The 16,608-nt window shown below is 50.9% G+C and overlaps 1 protein-coding gene across 1 annotated transcript in view; it reads left to right on the top strand.

Moving 5' to 3' along the window:
• LOC139047104 (ATP-binding cassette sub-family C member 2-like) overlaps positions 1 to 16,608 on the top strand; it is a 628,131-nt gene that overhangs the window by 474,522 nt on the left and 137,001 nt on the right. The window contains exon 14 of the mRNA XM_070521066.1: positions 13,635 to 13,831. Within this exon, the coding sequence (XP_070377167.1) occupies positions 13,635 to 13,831 (197 nt within the window). The remainder of the gene's footprint in view (positions 1 to 13,634; positions 13,832 to 16,608) is intronic.

The raw sequence follows: 16,608 nt of genomic DNA, 5'->3' as shown, positions 1-16,608 counted from the left end.
CCCCAGGAAGGGGGCGGCGACCCTCTCGGATCCCCGGAAGTAGCGAGGCACGCAGACCTCGAGGAGCACAATGCACGAGACTGACGTAGTGGCCGCGTCGCGGTGAAAGCTTGTCCTCCCTGCGTGGAGGGAGCCTAACCGACTCTGCAGGCATTTTCACTAAAGTTGTTCTCTCTCTCTCTCAAATCACATACATAGCAGCCTTCCACAATTGGTTTGCAGCTGAAAAGCGTAAAATTAACAACATGATTAAAAAGCATACAAACTAGCGCTAGGGATTCCCATCAGTACGAGCACGGATCTCTTGCTAAAGTTAGGACTCCACAACACACTGGACGAACTCATAGAAGCACAACAAACATCTCAAGCAGAGCGACTAACCAAAACCAAAACGGGACGGCATATACTAAGCAAACTAGGAATGAATTATCACAATCTATACGGGGAAAAGATGATGATAACAAGAGAAATTCGTGACAAACTCCTAGTACCAAATATACCCAAGAACATGCATCCAGGTTACAACGACGGCAGACGCAAGAGTAGAGCAGAGAAAATTATCCGAAGCTTTGGGTCAGACGACAGAGCAACCTTCGTAGACGCGGCTGAATACCCAGACAGAAATAGCTATGTAGCAGTAATCGTAGATCACACCCAAAAACCCCTTACAAGCGTATCAGTTAATACCAAACATTCTGAGACTGCAGAGGAGGTAGCCATTGCACTAGCATTGGTCTCCACGAATGCTCAGTGCATCATTAGCGATTCTCAAGCGGCCATTAGAAATTATGCAAAAGGTAGGATCTCTCCTGAGGCATGGCATATCATCAGAGTCAATGAAGCAAAATTCTCCAATGCAGAGAAGAACGGCAGGCAATTGATCTGGTTCCCAGCGCATACGACTCCACACATTTCCGCAGTCAACCTCAATGAGGTAGAACACCGCGAAGTTCGAGGTCTTACTCGCCGAGCTGAGCAAAGAGTGACTTACATCGGTCAGGAGAACGCGGAGGAGGAAATCTGGAGAGAAAAAGACATATTAACAAGATTTAGTGACATTACCAAATTCTATCAAAATCGGAGGCGAGTATTACCACCGCCTCACACTAAACTGAACAGAGCTGAGTCCGTTACTTGGAGGCGACTACAAACAGAAACTTATACGAGTCCCGTGCAACTAAAAACTTTCTACTCCGATATATACGAGAGCGATATGTGCAAGCTATGCAAGTCTGTTAGAGCCACCCTTCAACACATGTTGTGCGGATGTGAAATATATCAAAATAAAATGGCAGTCTCCCCAGAAAATCTACGGGCGCGGTGGTCGGCCGTGCTGCTCAGCTCAGAACTCCAAGACCAACTTTGGGCCGTCCAGCGAGCCAAGGAAGCCACACGGGAGCAGCAGCTCCCAGTGGACATTTAGGCGGCCCCAGGCCCGGGCCTCTCAATCGCCGGATTCCAAATAAAGTTATCACATCATCACTAGGTATCGTTCCCGATTAATTTGCTATCGCAGTGGGTGTTTCTTGGAATTTCGGGCAAAACTGCAACTTCTTAATTGCAATAGCGATTGAATGGACAATCCTCCAAACGCATTTCTGATGTCGCGGTGAGATTCCGCATGCAACCCAATAGCGATAAAATTGTCGCCGCGCACCTGTGTGCTGCACGTGCGAGTGAAAGCTTGCGAGGGTGAGTTGCCTGTCGCGGCTCCACCTCGCGCACGCAAGCAAGAAAAGCGAGGAGGAAGTACGCCGTTGCGCGCCGGGATCCTGGAAGAGGGTCGGGTGAGGGGGCGTGTTCTACTCCGGGCCGCTGTATAAGCCACCAGGGACGAGGACAGAGTCTGTCGCGCGCTGTGTGTTCGCGACTTCGTTCGCGTTGATGCGAAGGGGCTGCGTCTCGCAGTTGTATACCCGTCACATTTTGGTGAATGTGCGGAGGTACGCATCTTCGCTACGGAGCTCTGTGCGGACGTCTCACCCAGCCTGGGAACATGCTTCCAGCGCTAGAATAGCAGCTTGGGAGTGTTAGTTTTCCATTCTGGTGTTAACAGAGCAAAACGTAGACGAGAAACGAGATGAGAAGACTACACCACAAGCACTTGTGGTGTCCTCTCCTCGTCTCGTGTCTCGTCTACGTTTTGCTCTGTTAACACTAGGATGCTTCCAGCGGAAGACGCCGTGTCTGCAGCTGCATTGCCGACTATGCCTACCCAGTTACGTTGCCCTTCCTCAGCCGCAGGACCCCGGCAAGTACACCGGCCTCGATGGTATTGACGTAGAAGAATGGTTCCAGATGTACGAGTGCTTCTGCAAGGTGAGCAGGTGGCACCTGACTATACTGCTGACCATTGTCATGTTCCACTTCGACGGAACACTGCGAGCGTGTTTTTACACACACTATCGAGGAAAAGCTAACAAACTGGGAACTCGCTAAAGAGAAGCTGTACGACGATTTTGGCAATTTGACCGGTTGACAACTAGCCGCCAAGCAACAACTCGCCACGCGTGCCCAAACTGCTGCCGAATCGTATGTCTCCTACATTCAGGAGGTCATTGCTCTTTGTCATAGAATCGACACGTCCATGCCAGAGGTCGACAAGGTTGGACAAGTCATCAAAGGCATCGCAGACGGCGCATTCCATCTTCTGGTCTTTAGAAACCTATCGACTGTCGACACCATCATGAAGGAATGCTGCCGTTTCTAGCAGGCGAAGAGTCGCCGCATACACAATCAGCGTACACGGCTTAAATATACTGCAGTTACCTCTTCTTGTACCAACTCTGTATCCGAGCCGCGAAGGACGTGACAACAGCAAGATTGCGAGAACAAGGAGAACGCTGGTTTATTCGCAAGTGTTGCTTTTATAGCCGACCAAGTGATAACGGGCCGACTGCAGCGCGCATGTCTGGAACAGGCGGATGGTCATGCACGCGCCTTATACACCCTTTCGTGTGAACAAACAAAACAGACTCTTGACAGATAATTTAGGCAATTTGATTAAATGCCTCGTCATAGCGAAGGCCTTGCGGGGGTTTAGTGTTCCGGGACGATCTTCTCGGAGCTGGGGTCTGCACAGAATCCGGTGCTGGCCTTCCTTCTGTGTTGGCTGTGCACTGTTGTACCCCATCAGTCATTCGTGACGATTCCGAGGCCTGCGATGTTGACCCGGCTGAAGAATGTACTGCAGGTACCAGGCGGTTGTCGACTGGCGTGCTCGCCCCGTCTTCGCTGCTCGTCTCAGCATACGGCTCATCCGTACGTATGAGGTGTTTGCGGTTGTGCCGCCGAACCTGCCCATCTTCATTTGCCAGCTGGTAGGACCTTGGAGCTTTCGTGCCTCTTACACTCGCTTTCCGGGACCACGTTCTCGTTCCTCGCAGCCGTACTACGTCCCCTCGAGAAAGCCTCGGCAAATGTTTCCCTTGTGCGTGCTGGCAGTACTTCTTCACCTCGGTGAAAAATACTTCATGGAAGTCGGGAAGATTGCCTCCAAGGAGCCTCTCTTGTAACAGTTCAACAGAGGATCTCCCGTCCTCGAGTTGAGCTGAGCGGTAAGCCAGCTGTCGTTGCCAGAAGTCGTACCCGGACTCCTGGATTTTTTTCAAGATGCTTTTGACAATCTGCACACCTTTTCCCGCCAACCCATTTGACTGCTGGTAATGAGGACTAGAAGGTACATGTGAAAAAAATCATAGTTTGGTGCAAACATGACAAAGTCATAACTTGAAAACTGAGGTTCATTGTCCGTGAAAATTCTAACGGGACGCCGAATCTAGCGAAGATAGCACTAAATGCAGCTATCGCATTCCTTAAGGTAGTGTCCTCGAGTTGCTGGACCTCTGGAAAGTTCGAGAAGGCATCACAAGCGACGAGGTAGGAGTCTCGAGCAAAGTAAAATATGTCTACTCCAACCCTGCACGACGGGCATCTGGGAACTGACCACATCAGTAGAGGTTCTTTTGTTTGCGCATAAGCATATTTCTTACAGGTTCAACAGCTTGCATGTAGCGCTACAATTTGGCTGTTAAGGCGTGGCCAAAAAAACAAGGCGGCGTGCCCTCTCTTTGCACTTTTGAACACCAAGATGTCCCGCATTAATTCTGGACAAAATCTTATTTCGCATGCTCTGGGGTACGATTACTTTGGAGCCTTTAAAAAAGTATCCCATTCACAACAGATAGTTCTTGCGCAAAAGTGTTGAGTTCACCGTCAACGGGTTGGCTCCTTGACAAACTTTCCACCACTACCAGCAGGTAGCTGTCACGTGCAGTTTCTGTCCGCAATTCGCGCTCTGTCGTTGGCGTCACCATGTAACCTAGGGACTGCAATGCGTGAATATACATGTCGTCCATGTTTGTGTCTCATCTGCTGCAGTCATCAGCCGTGGATCGTGATAACATATCAGCCAGAACTAGGTTCTTTCCCGAAATGTAGCGTAAAACAAAGTCATAGTTATAAACAGACGAAGAAAAAAACATTTGTAGTTGCGGCGGCATGTCATCTTTTTTTCTTCACAAGTACCAGCGGGCTTACACAGTCAGCAGGCTCCTGTTGTTTCACGATTTCAGCCCGCACCATTATTTCGAGTTCATTTTTGAGAGCCTCCTCCAATGCCAAAGAAACACGACGAGCTGGCTGGACAACGGGTACTGGGCCAGGCGTCACGTGGCAGGTGACATCCCTCTATTACCTACTTAAATCTAACGCGCCAAGGACGAGAAGGCCGCTTCCAAGATAGACATATCTTTGCCGCAGCAATGAGCTTTGTGTTTCCACAAACCGGCATACCCGAATTTTGTCAGTGCTGACGTGGTCTCTGAACGGGAAAGTCCTTAAAAAAACATCCCAAATATAGCCATGCAGCTAACTCGGAATTTTCGACGTCAACCGCGACAAAAAGTAGCCCTATTTGTCTTGTAATAGCCCAATCCGGCAACCCTGAATCTACACACTTTTTCTTTATTCTGGCGCCCGGCTGCGTGATGGCGACGCCATCTAAGAGCGATGGCTGACAATACTTCGACCGTAGCAGTGGAAGGTAGAAGGGAATCCCAGCCTGCTCATGCGGGTCGTTGGCCGTTGACGGAACGGGCGAGTGGGCTTCAATGCAGACAGCCGCGATGAACCTGGAGGGAGGAGGAGCTGGTCCCGCGTTGCGCATGCGGTGCTCCGCCTCGCAACCACACGGACAGTCCGCGCTTCCAAAGAGAGCTCGAGTTCCACAAGCAAAAATGGCACAGAAAAGTTGGCTCCTGCTTCAGAAACCAAACACCAATGTGGCCACCATGAACGCATGTGATTAACCATTGTATTGACACGTATACTTCTCTTTATCGGGCAACCACGTTTCGCAGCCTAACAAATGTAATCGCACAGCGTGGGACGCGCCTGTATGTATCCGAAGTTTCTGGAACGTTATCGATGCTTCTATCCGCTGTCTGGTGTCGCCGAACATTATGCTATCTGATTTCATCACCTGACGCGAATGGTGTAGAACTTTGTGGAAGGCACGCGGGTCCGAACGATTAGTGTGGAACATTCAATGACTGCTCTGTAAAAGCCGACGCGCTTATAATAATATTTGGGGTTTTACGTGCCAAAACCACTTTCTGATTATGAGGCACGCCGTAGTGGAGGACTCCGGAAATTTTGACCACCTGGGGATCTTTAACGTGCACCTAAATCTAAGCACACGGGTGTTTTCGCATTTCGCCCCCATCGAAATGCGGCCGCCGTGGCCGGGATAAAGCCGACGCGCTTGACCCGCTCATCAGATTTTCGACGATCGCCGACTGTGTTCGCCGCTCTCGTTGTGCTTTAAGTGTAGCCTGTTTTGTGGGCACAGGTTCGCCCAATAAAAGCTAGTTTTGCTTTTCACAGTAGTCCTACTGTGTTCTTTGACGTCACGACCACGTGACATCTGGTGGAGGTGCTTGTGCGTTCATGTACTGAAAGCCCCCGCGAAGCCGCGATCCAAGCCCGAAGCCCGAGGACAAAACCGACATCGCCCAAGGCCAGCGTGCTAGCCGCAGACTGCAAAGACTGCCCCCAGAGGATGGACTTCTGCCTGAAACGACAAAGAAAATAGTGGTCAAGACAACCCAAATGGCTGCCCCAGTGTCCCCCGTTATCCTACAGCAACCTCGGGACCCACCAACCTTCCATGGAGCAGCAACTGAAGAACCGGAATCCTGGCTGGAAACGTACGAGCGAATCGCGACTTTCAACAACTGGGACTCCGACGACAAGTTGCGGAATGTATACTTCGCCCTAGAAGACGCCGCCAGAACGTAGTTCGAGAACAGGGAGTCGAAATTGGCAACATGGGACCTGTTCCGTACCGGCTTCATGCGCACATATACAAGCGTCGTGCGCAAGGAAAGGGCCGAAGCTATGCTGAACGCCCGAGTACAGCTACCTAACGAGAACGTTGCCATCTTTACGGAAGAAATGAGCCGTCTTTTCCGCCACGCCGAACCGAATATGCCCGAGGAGAAGAAAGTCCGGCTACTTATGCGTGGTGTGAAGGAAGAACTTTTCGGCACAATGATACGAAACCCACCGACGACCGTAGAAGAATTCCTTCGCGAGGCCACCAGCATCGAGAAGACACTCCAAATGCGGAACGGCAATTCAACCGCCGCACGAACTCTACAAACTACGCAGGAATTCAGTCACTGGCCACCGACGACCTGCGCGAGACTATCCCAGCTGTCGTGTGGGAGGAGCTACAGATGTTGTTCCCGTCATCACAGCCTCAAGTGACTTCGATTGCCGACGCCGTGCGTGAGGAGCTCCAACACCAACTTAGAGTAGCCCCTGAATCGCCGCAACCTCAGCCGCAAGCGATGACATACGCCGCTGTAGCCCGCCGTCACGTTCCCCCTCCGCGCCCACGGCTGGGCCCAGTGACGACACAGTTCCGTCGTCCACCACCACCCCCGCCGCCAGCACGCCAACCCGTCAAGCCACGCGGCATTCCAAGGAAGACTGACGTTTGGCGCGCCCCCGACCACCGCCCGCTCTGCTACCACTGCGGAGAAGCCAGCCATGTGTACCGCCGATGCCCATACCGGGAGATGGGACTGCGAGGTTTCGCCTTTAACGCGCCGCGGCCACAGATTGGCGAACGACCTCGCGATATCGCCGACTACCTCGCCGCCACTTAATGGAGCCCTCGACGACCTTCCCGTTCGCCGTCTCCAGGCCGCTACCTGTCGCCGCAACGCCGGCCATACACTGGCCCAGCCCGGGGCCGGTCCGTCAGCCCATATCCGGAAAACTAAAAGCAGCAACCGATGGAGGTGCGGTTGCTGTTCGTCGAACTCACGAAGATCCTCCGCCGCCGACGAAGACGCCGAATAGACTACTTCGACGACACAACGACACGCCACCGTTCCGACGAAATGTGGAAGCAAAGTCTATGACGACGAAAGGCAACTTGACGACGCAACGTTCTAGCTGCAGTTCAACATGACGCAGCCGTGATCCGACGCCAAGACCTAAATACAATGCCAGACAAAGAACCACCGACCTCACTGTGCTTCTCGACGGCCACGCAGTCACCGCTTTAGTGGACACAGGAGCCGATTACTCCGTCATGAGTGGACCCATCGCCGCTCAGTTGAAGAAAGTTAAGACTACGTGGGAAGGCCCTCAAATTCGGACCGCGGGAGGACACCTCATAACGCCGACTGGAATGTGCACGGCAAGAATTGCCATTCACGATCGGACTTACCCTGTCACCTTCGTTATCCTCCAACAATGTTCACGACACGTCATTCTCGGCATGGATTCCTCAACCAACACGGCGCAGTCATCGACCTGAAGTCGAAGTCAATAACTCTGTCGGAAGACCATGCGATACCGTCGGAGAGCCCTCGCAGTCACCACGCCTTGAGTGTGCTCGACGATCAAGTGAGCATCCCGCCTCGCTCCAGCATTGTTATTTCGGTCGGCACCGAAACACCCGCTGACGTTGAAGGCGTCATCGAAGGCGACCAACGTCTACTGCTAGACCGTGAAATTTGCGTCGCAAGAGGGATCGCTCGACTGCACGGAGGAAACACGAAAGTGTAGCTAACAAGCTTCAGCCAGGAGTTCAAGCACATCAACAAGGGCACGACGATCGCATACATCGAGGAAATCCTGGAAAACAGCAATGCGTTTGTCCTCTCGGATTCCGCCGCATCTACCCCGACGACCATGGTTCCCGAACCAGACTACGACATTAATCCAAGTCTCCCCGTGATTAAGCAACCGCAGCTCAAAGGCTGCTTTTCGACGTCATCGAGGATTCGACAAACACCAGTCGCCAAGCATCGCATAATCACCAAGGAGTACGCTCGACCACTCCGCCAGAGCCCTTACAGAGTTTCGCCGCGAGAACGCGAAGCTATAAGAAAACAGGTCGACGAAATGCTGCGCGACTACATCATCCAGCCGTCGAAAAGCCCGTGGACATCCCCTGTTGTCCTGGTGAAGAAAAAGGACGGAACCCTACGTTTCTGCGTTGATTATCGTCGTCTGAACAAGATCACGAAGAAGGACGTATACCCCCTCCCGCGGATAGACGACGCATTGGATCGGGTCTGCAACGCTAAATACTTCTCGTCAATGGACCTCAAGTCTGGCTATTGGCAAATAGAAGTCGACGAAAGAGATCGCGAAAAGACGGCCTTCATCACCCCAGACGGCCTCTACGAGTTCAAGGTTATGCCATTCGGACTGTGCTTAGCGCCTGCAACGTTCCAGCGCGTGATGGACACGGTTTTAGCAGGATTGAAATGGCAGACCTGTCTCGTTTATTGGATGACGTCGTCGTCTTCGCCGGAAATTTCGACCATCATCTAAGGCGGCTTGCGACAGTAGTAGAGGCCATCAAGTCATCAGGTCTCACTCTGAAGCCGGAATAGTGCCGCTTTGCTTACGATGAGCTTCTGTTCCTAGGCCACGTTATCAGCAAATCTGGTGTCCGCCCAGACCCGCAAAAGACAGCTGCCATCGCACAGTTCCCGCAACCCATCGACAAGAAGGCTGTGCGTAGATTCCTTGGCATGTGTACGTACTACAGGCGCTTTGTCAAGGACTTTTCACGCATCGCTGAGCTGTTGACACGACTAACTAAATGTGATGTTGAGTTCAAGTGGGAAACGCCGCAGTCCGACGCATTTGAAGAACTCAAACGACGCATGCAGTCGCCGCCGGTACTTGCGCACTTCGACGAGTACGCCGATACAGAAATCCATACTGACGCCAGTAGCCTAGGCCTCGGTGCCGTTCTAGTCCAGGGGAAAAACGGAGTCGAACAGGTGATAGCTTATGCTAGCCGGTCGCTGTCAAAAGCGGAAGGCAACTATTCTACGACCGAAAAGGAATGCCTCGCCATCGTTTGGGCTACAGCTAAATTTCGCCCTTATCTATATGGCAGGCCATTCAAAGCCGTCAGCGACCATCACACGTTGTGTTGGCTAGCGAATATAAAGGATCCTTCAGGACGACTGGCACGGTGGAGCCTCAGACTACAAGAACACGACATCACTGTAATCTACAAGTCCGGACGAAAACACTCCGATGCCGATTGCCTATCAGGCGCCCCCATTGACCTGCCGCCGCACGATGACGAGAATGACGACGCATTCCTTGGAATGATAAGCGCGGAAGACTTCGCTGAACAGCAACGGGCAGACGCGGAGCTAAAAGGCCTCGTCGAATATTTGGAAGGGCACATCGACGTTGTCCCAAGAGCATTTAAGCGCGGATTATCTTCCTTCACGCTTGAAAACAATCTACTCGTGAAGAAGAACTTCTCACCAGGCCGCGCCAACTACCTTCTTGTCATTCCGTCGGTGCTGCGTCCAGAAGTACTGCGCGCCCTACATGACGATCCGACCGCTGGAAACCCCGGATTTTCCCGGAGACTATCGAGGATACAAGAAAAGTATTATTGGCCGCGCCTGACCACCGACGTCGCCCGTTATGTCAGAACATGCCGAGACTGTCAGCGACGCAAGACACCGCCGACGAGGCCAGCCGGATTACTGCAGCCAATCGAGCGTCCTTGCCGACCATTCCAGCACATCGGGATGGACTTGCTGGGACCCTTTCTGACGTCAACAACCGGAAATAAGTGGATCGTCGTAGCGACGTACTACCTCACGCGCTTCGCTGAAACTAAAGCACTGCCGAAAGGTAGCGCAGCCGAAGTGGCGAAATTTTTCGTCGAGAACATTCTGCTGCGTCATGGTGCTGCAGAAGTCTTCATCACCGACAGAGGAACGGCTTTTACAGCAGAGCTTATGCAAGCCATTCTGCAATACAGCCAGACAAGTCACAGGAGGACAACTGCCTCCATCCGCAGACGAATGGTCTTACGGAGCGCCTGAATAAAACCCTCGCCGACATGCTAGCAATGTACGTCGACGTCGAGCACAAGACCTGGCATGCGGTCCTGCCGTACGTAACATTCGCTTAATTACAACATGGCGGTGCATGAAACAACACAGATCACGCCATTCAAGCTAGTGTACGGCAGGAACCCGACGACGACGCTCGACGCGATGCTGCCGCACGTCTCTGACAAGGAGAATCTTGACGTCGCTGCCTATCTCCAGCGCGCTGAAGAAGCCCGACAGCTCGCCCGCCTGCGGATCAAAAACCAGCAGAGGACCGACAGCCGACACTACAACCTCCGACGACGCTTCGTCGAGTACCAGCCCGGCGACCGTGTTTGGGTATGGACCCCTATACGCCGACGAGGACTGAGCGAGAAGCTTTTGCGTCGCTATTTCGGACCGTACAAGATCATCCAACGTATTGGCGCACTCGACTATGAGGTCGTGCCAGACGGCATTTCGCTATCACAGCGGCGCCGCTCACGACCTGAAATAGTCCACGTTGTGCGACTCAAGCCGTACTACCAGCGTTAATGAACTTTGGGGCTTCGCGTAACTGACCTTTGGACTTTGTTTCTTTTCGCTGTTTTGTTACTTATGTTTAATAAGTGTCCTTTTGTGTTTCGCTCTCTTATGCTATCTTCGGCTGGTCGCTTCCATCCACCGAAGCAGAGTCAGGCAGATCCGGCGTTCCCCGAGCTCAGAGGTAGAGGACGAGCGCGCAAGCCAAACGTGCGACTCGCTCTCGGAGGAGGCAATGGCAGATGCTAAACCACGTGACTACTACCAACGTCCGATGTTTCGCTTATCGAAAGCTCCCGGCGCTGCCGGGAAAACCGGCGGATGCGCCGGCGGGACGAGCATTCGTCGCACTGGCCTCGGTTGCCTAGGTTACGGTGGGCCGTCGCCAACAGCAGCGACGCGGCTCTGCGATGACGTTTCAATTTCGACGACTGCTCCGACGACAGGGCTCGGAGCCCCTCAGAGCGCTCGAAGGTGGAGCAGAGCAATCGAGAAGAACCAGCCGAACGCAGGGCGGGCACCCTCTTTCAACCAGCCGAAGACAACGCCGCTCGCGAGAGCGCTCCAGAGCGCTCTAAAACGACCAGTCGAAGATGGCATTAGATTTCTAGCATCGGGACGATGCTTTTTAAGAGGGGGGGTATTGACACGTATACTTATCTTTATCGGGCAACCACGTTTCGCAGCCTAACAAATGTAATCGCACAGCGTGGGACGCGCCTGCATGTATCCGAAGTTTCTGGAACGTTATCGATGCTTCTATCCGCTGTCTGTTGTCGCCGAACGTTATGTTATGTGATTTCATCACCTGACGCGAATGGTGTAGAACTTTGTGGAAGGCACGCGGGTCCGAACGATTAGTCTGGAACATTCAATGACTGCTCTGTAAAGCCGATGCGCTTGACCCGCTCATCAGATTTTCGACGATCGCCGACTGTGTTCGCCGCTCTTGTTGTGCTTTAAGTGTAGCCTGTTTTGTGGGCACAGGTTCGCCCAATAAAAGCTAGTTTTGTTTTTCACAGTATTGCTACTGTGTTTTTTGACGTCACGACCACGTGACACTATCATAAATATGCGTTTCATTTGCGTGGCACTGCATTTCCTCTATAAAGTTTTCAAAAAAATGAAGCGCCAAAGGTAACGGCACACAAGGAACAAAAGACAGGACAAGGCGCAACTTGCAACTGTTTATTGAAGTCAAAGGTGGCTGATGGTATAGCCACAGGGGGAGGGGGACGAAAAAAGAGGGACACTGATTATGTGAATGCGCACGTGCGAGAATGCTGAAGATATATTTGAAGGGAATCGCGGTTAATCAAAATCTAAAACTCATCTAAAGACATATGCTTTCAGTGTTATAAATGTTCAAAGGCGGGGTGCTCACAGAGGCGTCCCCTCTTAATCTGGTTGGCTTCCAACAATTCACGCAATTGCTAAGGCTCGCGGAGGTTGTCCAACGTGCACAGCTAACCGTATATCGCTCTTGATGAATTCCACACTGTAGTGATTCTAGGCACGGTGCAAGTTTGTTTTTAATACATACCTAAGAACACTGCAGAAGTGATCGTGCTATCTGTTTTTGTTGTACGTGCCGTTGGAGGAACAATGTTCGAACCTAAACTGATATAACGGCCGCATCTACTTGATTTTTGAGCAGCTGACTTTCACGGGCACCAATTCGAACTTGAGACGCAACGCAGAAACCCTTATTATGCGGACAAACCATGAAAAGCGACTTAATTTACCAACTGCTATTATCTTGTGGAAAGTTGTACATTGGTCAGAGCAACAGTGTGCGAGTGCAAAAACACAAGCACGCCCTGACCACTTCACCTTATTCCGACTTAGCAGACCAAACGCAGTTCTTTGTGATGTTCTACTAAAACCATAATTATCGCCCGCAGCCATAATGAGCTTAAGCGAGAAATCATAAAGGCTTTTCATACCTCACCATAGTTCAAGGTGGATATATCAGGCAGCTATCGATATCTAAAAAAATTATTAAATTATGGGGCTTTCTATGCGAAAGCCATATTTTGATTATCAGGCACGCCGAAGTGACTGGCTCCGAATTCATTTCGACCACCTGGGGCTCTTTACGTGCATCCATTGCACCGTACACGGCCGCTTTTGCATTTCGTCTCCATCTTAATGCGGCCGCCAGAGCCTGGATTTGATCCCGTTTCCTCGGGTTTAGTACACAACGTCATAGCCACTACGATGCCACGGCGGGTCAACCATCGATATATCTAACACATGAAGTCCAATACCTGCTACATTTTCGCGCCCCCTAATGTTGTTGTCCATGTGAATGTATGAACTCCTGTTTATGTTGCCCCAATTCATGTTTTCTTTTGCTGATTTCTTTATTTTGTTACGCTATGCCGTTATTGTTACCTACGCACAAGGGGGCGTTTCGCAAACGTTTATATTCCGCGTTTCTCGAATGAACGGCAGTTGAGAAAGCGCGCACCATCCTGTTCTTTTCTCTCTGTCTTCGCCCATGGCGCTGTTTTGTAATTCCGTCTCCCCTCTACCACCTGCCCGCACGTTGCGATGTTCACTGTTCCGTGTCTTTGGTTGTCGGTTCTCGGATGCTGCCCAAGTCCGCCTAAAAGCAAGCAATTTTATTGATCGTGGCAGCAAATGTTCTGCGCTCATGAGTCTTTGCTCTCAGTGTCACATAAACCCGTACATCATTTTTTCGCGCAGGGGAAGTGTTTCTCCAAGACTGCACCTACTCGCGGACAAACCGGGAAGACTGTGCGCCAGCGCTGGAGAGTATTCACCTCCGCGTGCCCGCGGGCTCCCTCGTGGCGATCGTCGGTTTCGTCGGTAGCGGCAAGTCCACGCTCCTGTCTGCCATCCTCGGAGACCTGCATCGTGTTAAAGGCACCGCTCGCATCAACGTGAGTCAAGTGCCGGGCTACACATTGAAACGAAAGAAAAACTACCGTTAAGGAACGCAACTGTACGGGAGACCGGTTACTGCGAATGTCGCGCCTGTCGCGCAAACAAACGCCAATTGTAGGAAGCTACAAAGATGTGACGCAGGATGACCAGTTTAAATTATCACTAGCAAGCTTGGGATTTGTGGCTGTTCTGTAGACCTGCTAAGGGTTGAGCTTAGTAATTAAAAAAAATGTTTTATAATGCACAGTATCGAAAGTATGCGAAGATGAATGGCATTTAAACGTTTACGTTACCTTAATTTGAGTGTTTATTGAAATTGAAATCAATTCTGGTGTTTTACGTTCATAAGCCGATACATCATTATGAGGTATGTCATAGCTGGATCCTCTGGATTAAATACTTCTCTCCACCTTGCGGGTTTCCGCAGAACCATTATGACCCCTGGATTATTTTTTTGCTACTTTGGGTTCTGTCCAGTGCACAGTACCCTACACGGCAGTTATTTATTTTGCTGCCATAGAAACGCGGCCCCTGCGGCCGCCATTCGATCCCGTGCCCGGGCTGAGCAATGCCATGCCAACGCCACTATACTCTACCACGGTGCATGTTTACTGAGAGGCGTAGCTCTTCTCCACAACAAGAAGAACAAGTAAAATTTTGTTGACTTAGTAAGTATAGCTCACAACCAAATACTGGCTGATCAATACGGAGGTTTCTTCTGATTTGAATCGAGTGGAACTTGGACCAATATTCTTTGCGTAAAATACCGAACACCGTTGCCGGAAACATTTGCGCAGATCTTCCGCACTAATGAGGGCTCTTCGGTATAGCGCAATTATTTCACGGACAAAGTGGAAGATCAACACGCACGCAGTGCGTACGTGTGCTAGTGGCGCTACAAGTTGCGCTACACTGAGACCCATAATGGTGACGTAAGAACAAGCCCGAGTCGCAAAAACCCCTGTCTGTGGTTCTATTTTTGGGGCTACGGGTGGGTGGTCCGACATTCGCTGGCTGGCCCGAACTTCGGTCCATTCGAGGCCACACGTACATTATTCCTGGCGCAATGAAAAGCTTTGAAATAGCGCAGTTTGCGATCCACTTCGCTCAGATTGCACGTGGGCAGGCACTGCTGGGAACTGCGCAGATATCGTATTTTAATGCGAGAGCACCAATTGGCTCATTGTGTGACCTCGCCTTCATAAGAATGCCGTGGCAGAGCGACAGCACACAAATTGCGTCGCCTATGACTAAAGAAGAAAGTGAGGATTCGATCCCCACTGCCGCCATTACGTAGCCTAGTGCGCTAACCACTGAGCCACCGCTGCACTCCGTTGCGACAGTGATGAATGAGAGCGTGACGACGATGGTGATGATGATTGATGATTTTTTGACATCCCCTTTGAAATGCGGTGGTTACAAACCTAGCCTGCTTGATTTACGCAGATCTTCTATATGTGTTTTTCATCCTAGCATTTTTGCACACACCTCCTTAATCTATCTTTGTTTTCTCAAAAGTTCAGTATTTATATCTAGTACCGTTACGTACACGGGTACATGATCCGGTTGTATCAATCTCTTCCCTGCTTTATTTTCTACCAATACTCTAAACGCCTCCTGCTTACCTCGACTGCTAAACGATTGGTACTTCCGTCCCCTTTAAGTCCAAGCTTCTGGAAGGCGTACGTTGCCTACTAGTCTCGCTGGGTGAATGCCTTCACATTCTATTAAGATGTGCTCAGTGATTTGCGGATATTTTTGCAGCATACGCATGCTGCTTGAAATTTCGAATACTTGAAGCGGTATGTTTTTGGTCTCGGCAATGGGCTCGAGCCTCAGATAGCAAGGTACTTCCCTTGGTGTTATCTTACAAGCTTTGTTTTTTAAATTTCTACTTTCTAATTCCTGCAAATCTGTACGGTATACATTTCCATTTGCATTTAATTTCGCTATTTCGGTTTCTCTCACTTTCTGTTTCCTCCTGGTTCTTTATCTGCGCTTTCAATGATCTTGTACTTGGTTGGCAACGTTCTTGACCTCTTCCTCGATTCTTTATCGAGGCTTTTCACGCACGGATACTCGGGCATTTTAGCCGCCCATTTCTTTTGATCTATGTTTCTGAGTCTTTCTTCAAAACTAATTTTGCTCTGCGCTTCTCTTACTTCAAACGGGGCCCAACCCATGTCCCCTTGCACTGCGTTACTTCCAGTTTTGCCGTGGGACCCCAAAGCCAACCGGCTCATCAGTCTTTCGTCAGCTTCCGTCAATCTCCGATTTTAGGCACAGAATGGCATTTCCGAACATTCGCGCTGGCACCATGACTTTCCAGATCCCATGCACCACTTCATACCTATTGTGGTTCCAAAGCGTCCCATGTTTCATTAATGCTGCATTCCGCCTCCCTTTTACTTTCAGGTTGTCTTAGTGGGTGGTTGAGCAAGTCTCCTGCATCTATGTGTACGCCGAAGCATTCATATTCTTCGATTACGGGTTTGACTTGTAGAATCGACGCCACGTAGTTACTGCTCTCTTCATTAAAGATTCAATATTCATTAAAACCTGTGCACGTGCTTGGGCTCTGAATGGTGGGCGATTCACCATACGGCAGATTCAGCGGAGCGACAACGGCGAGATGCGGCCGCTCGCCCTTCCGCGTCGTCGGCCACCAATCAGGCGCCACGACGACGGCGCCCACCGTAATGAGGTGGAGTTCGCCGACGAACCCGATGTAATGTCATCCTGCTGAAAAGTGGCGCCATCGAAAGCAATGTGC

Source organism: Dermacentor albipictus, chromosome 6 (assembly GCF_038994185.2).
Source record: "Dermacentor albipictus isolate Rhodes 1998 colony chromosome 6, USDA_Dalb.pri_finalv2, whole genome shotgun sequence".
Classification (NCBI taxonomy): domain Eukaryota; kingdom Metazoa; phylum Arthropoda; class Arachnida; order Ixodida; family Ixodidae; genus Dermacentor; species Dermacentor albipictus.
This window is presented reverse-complemented; position numbering and strand designations above follow the sequence as displayed.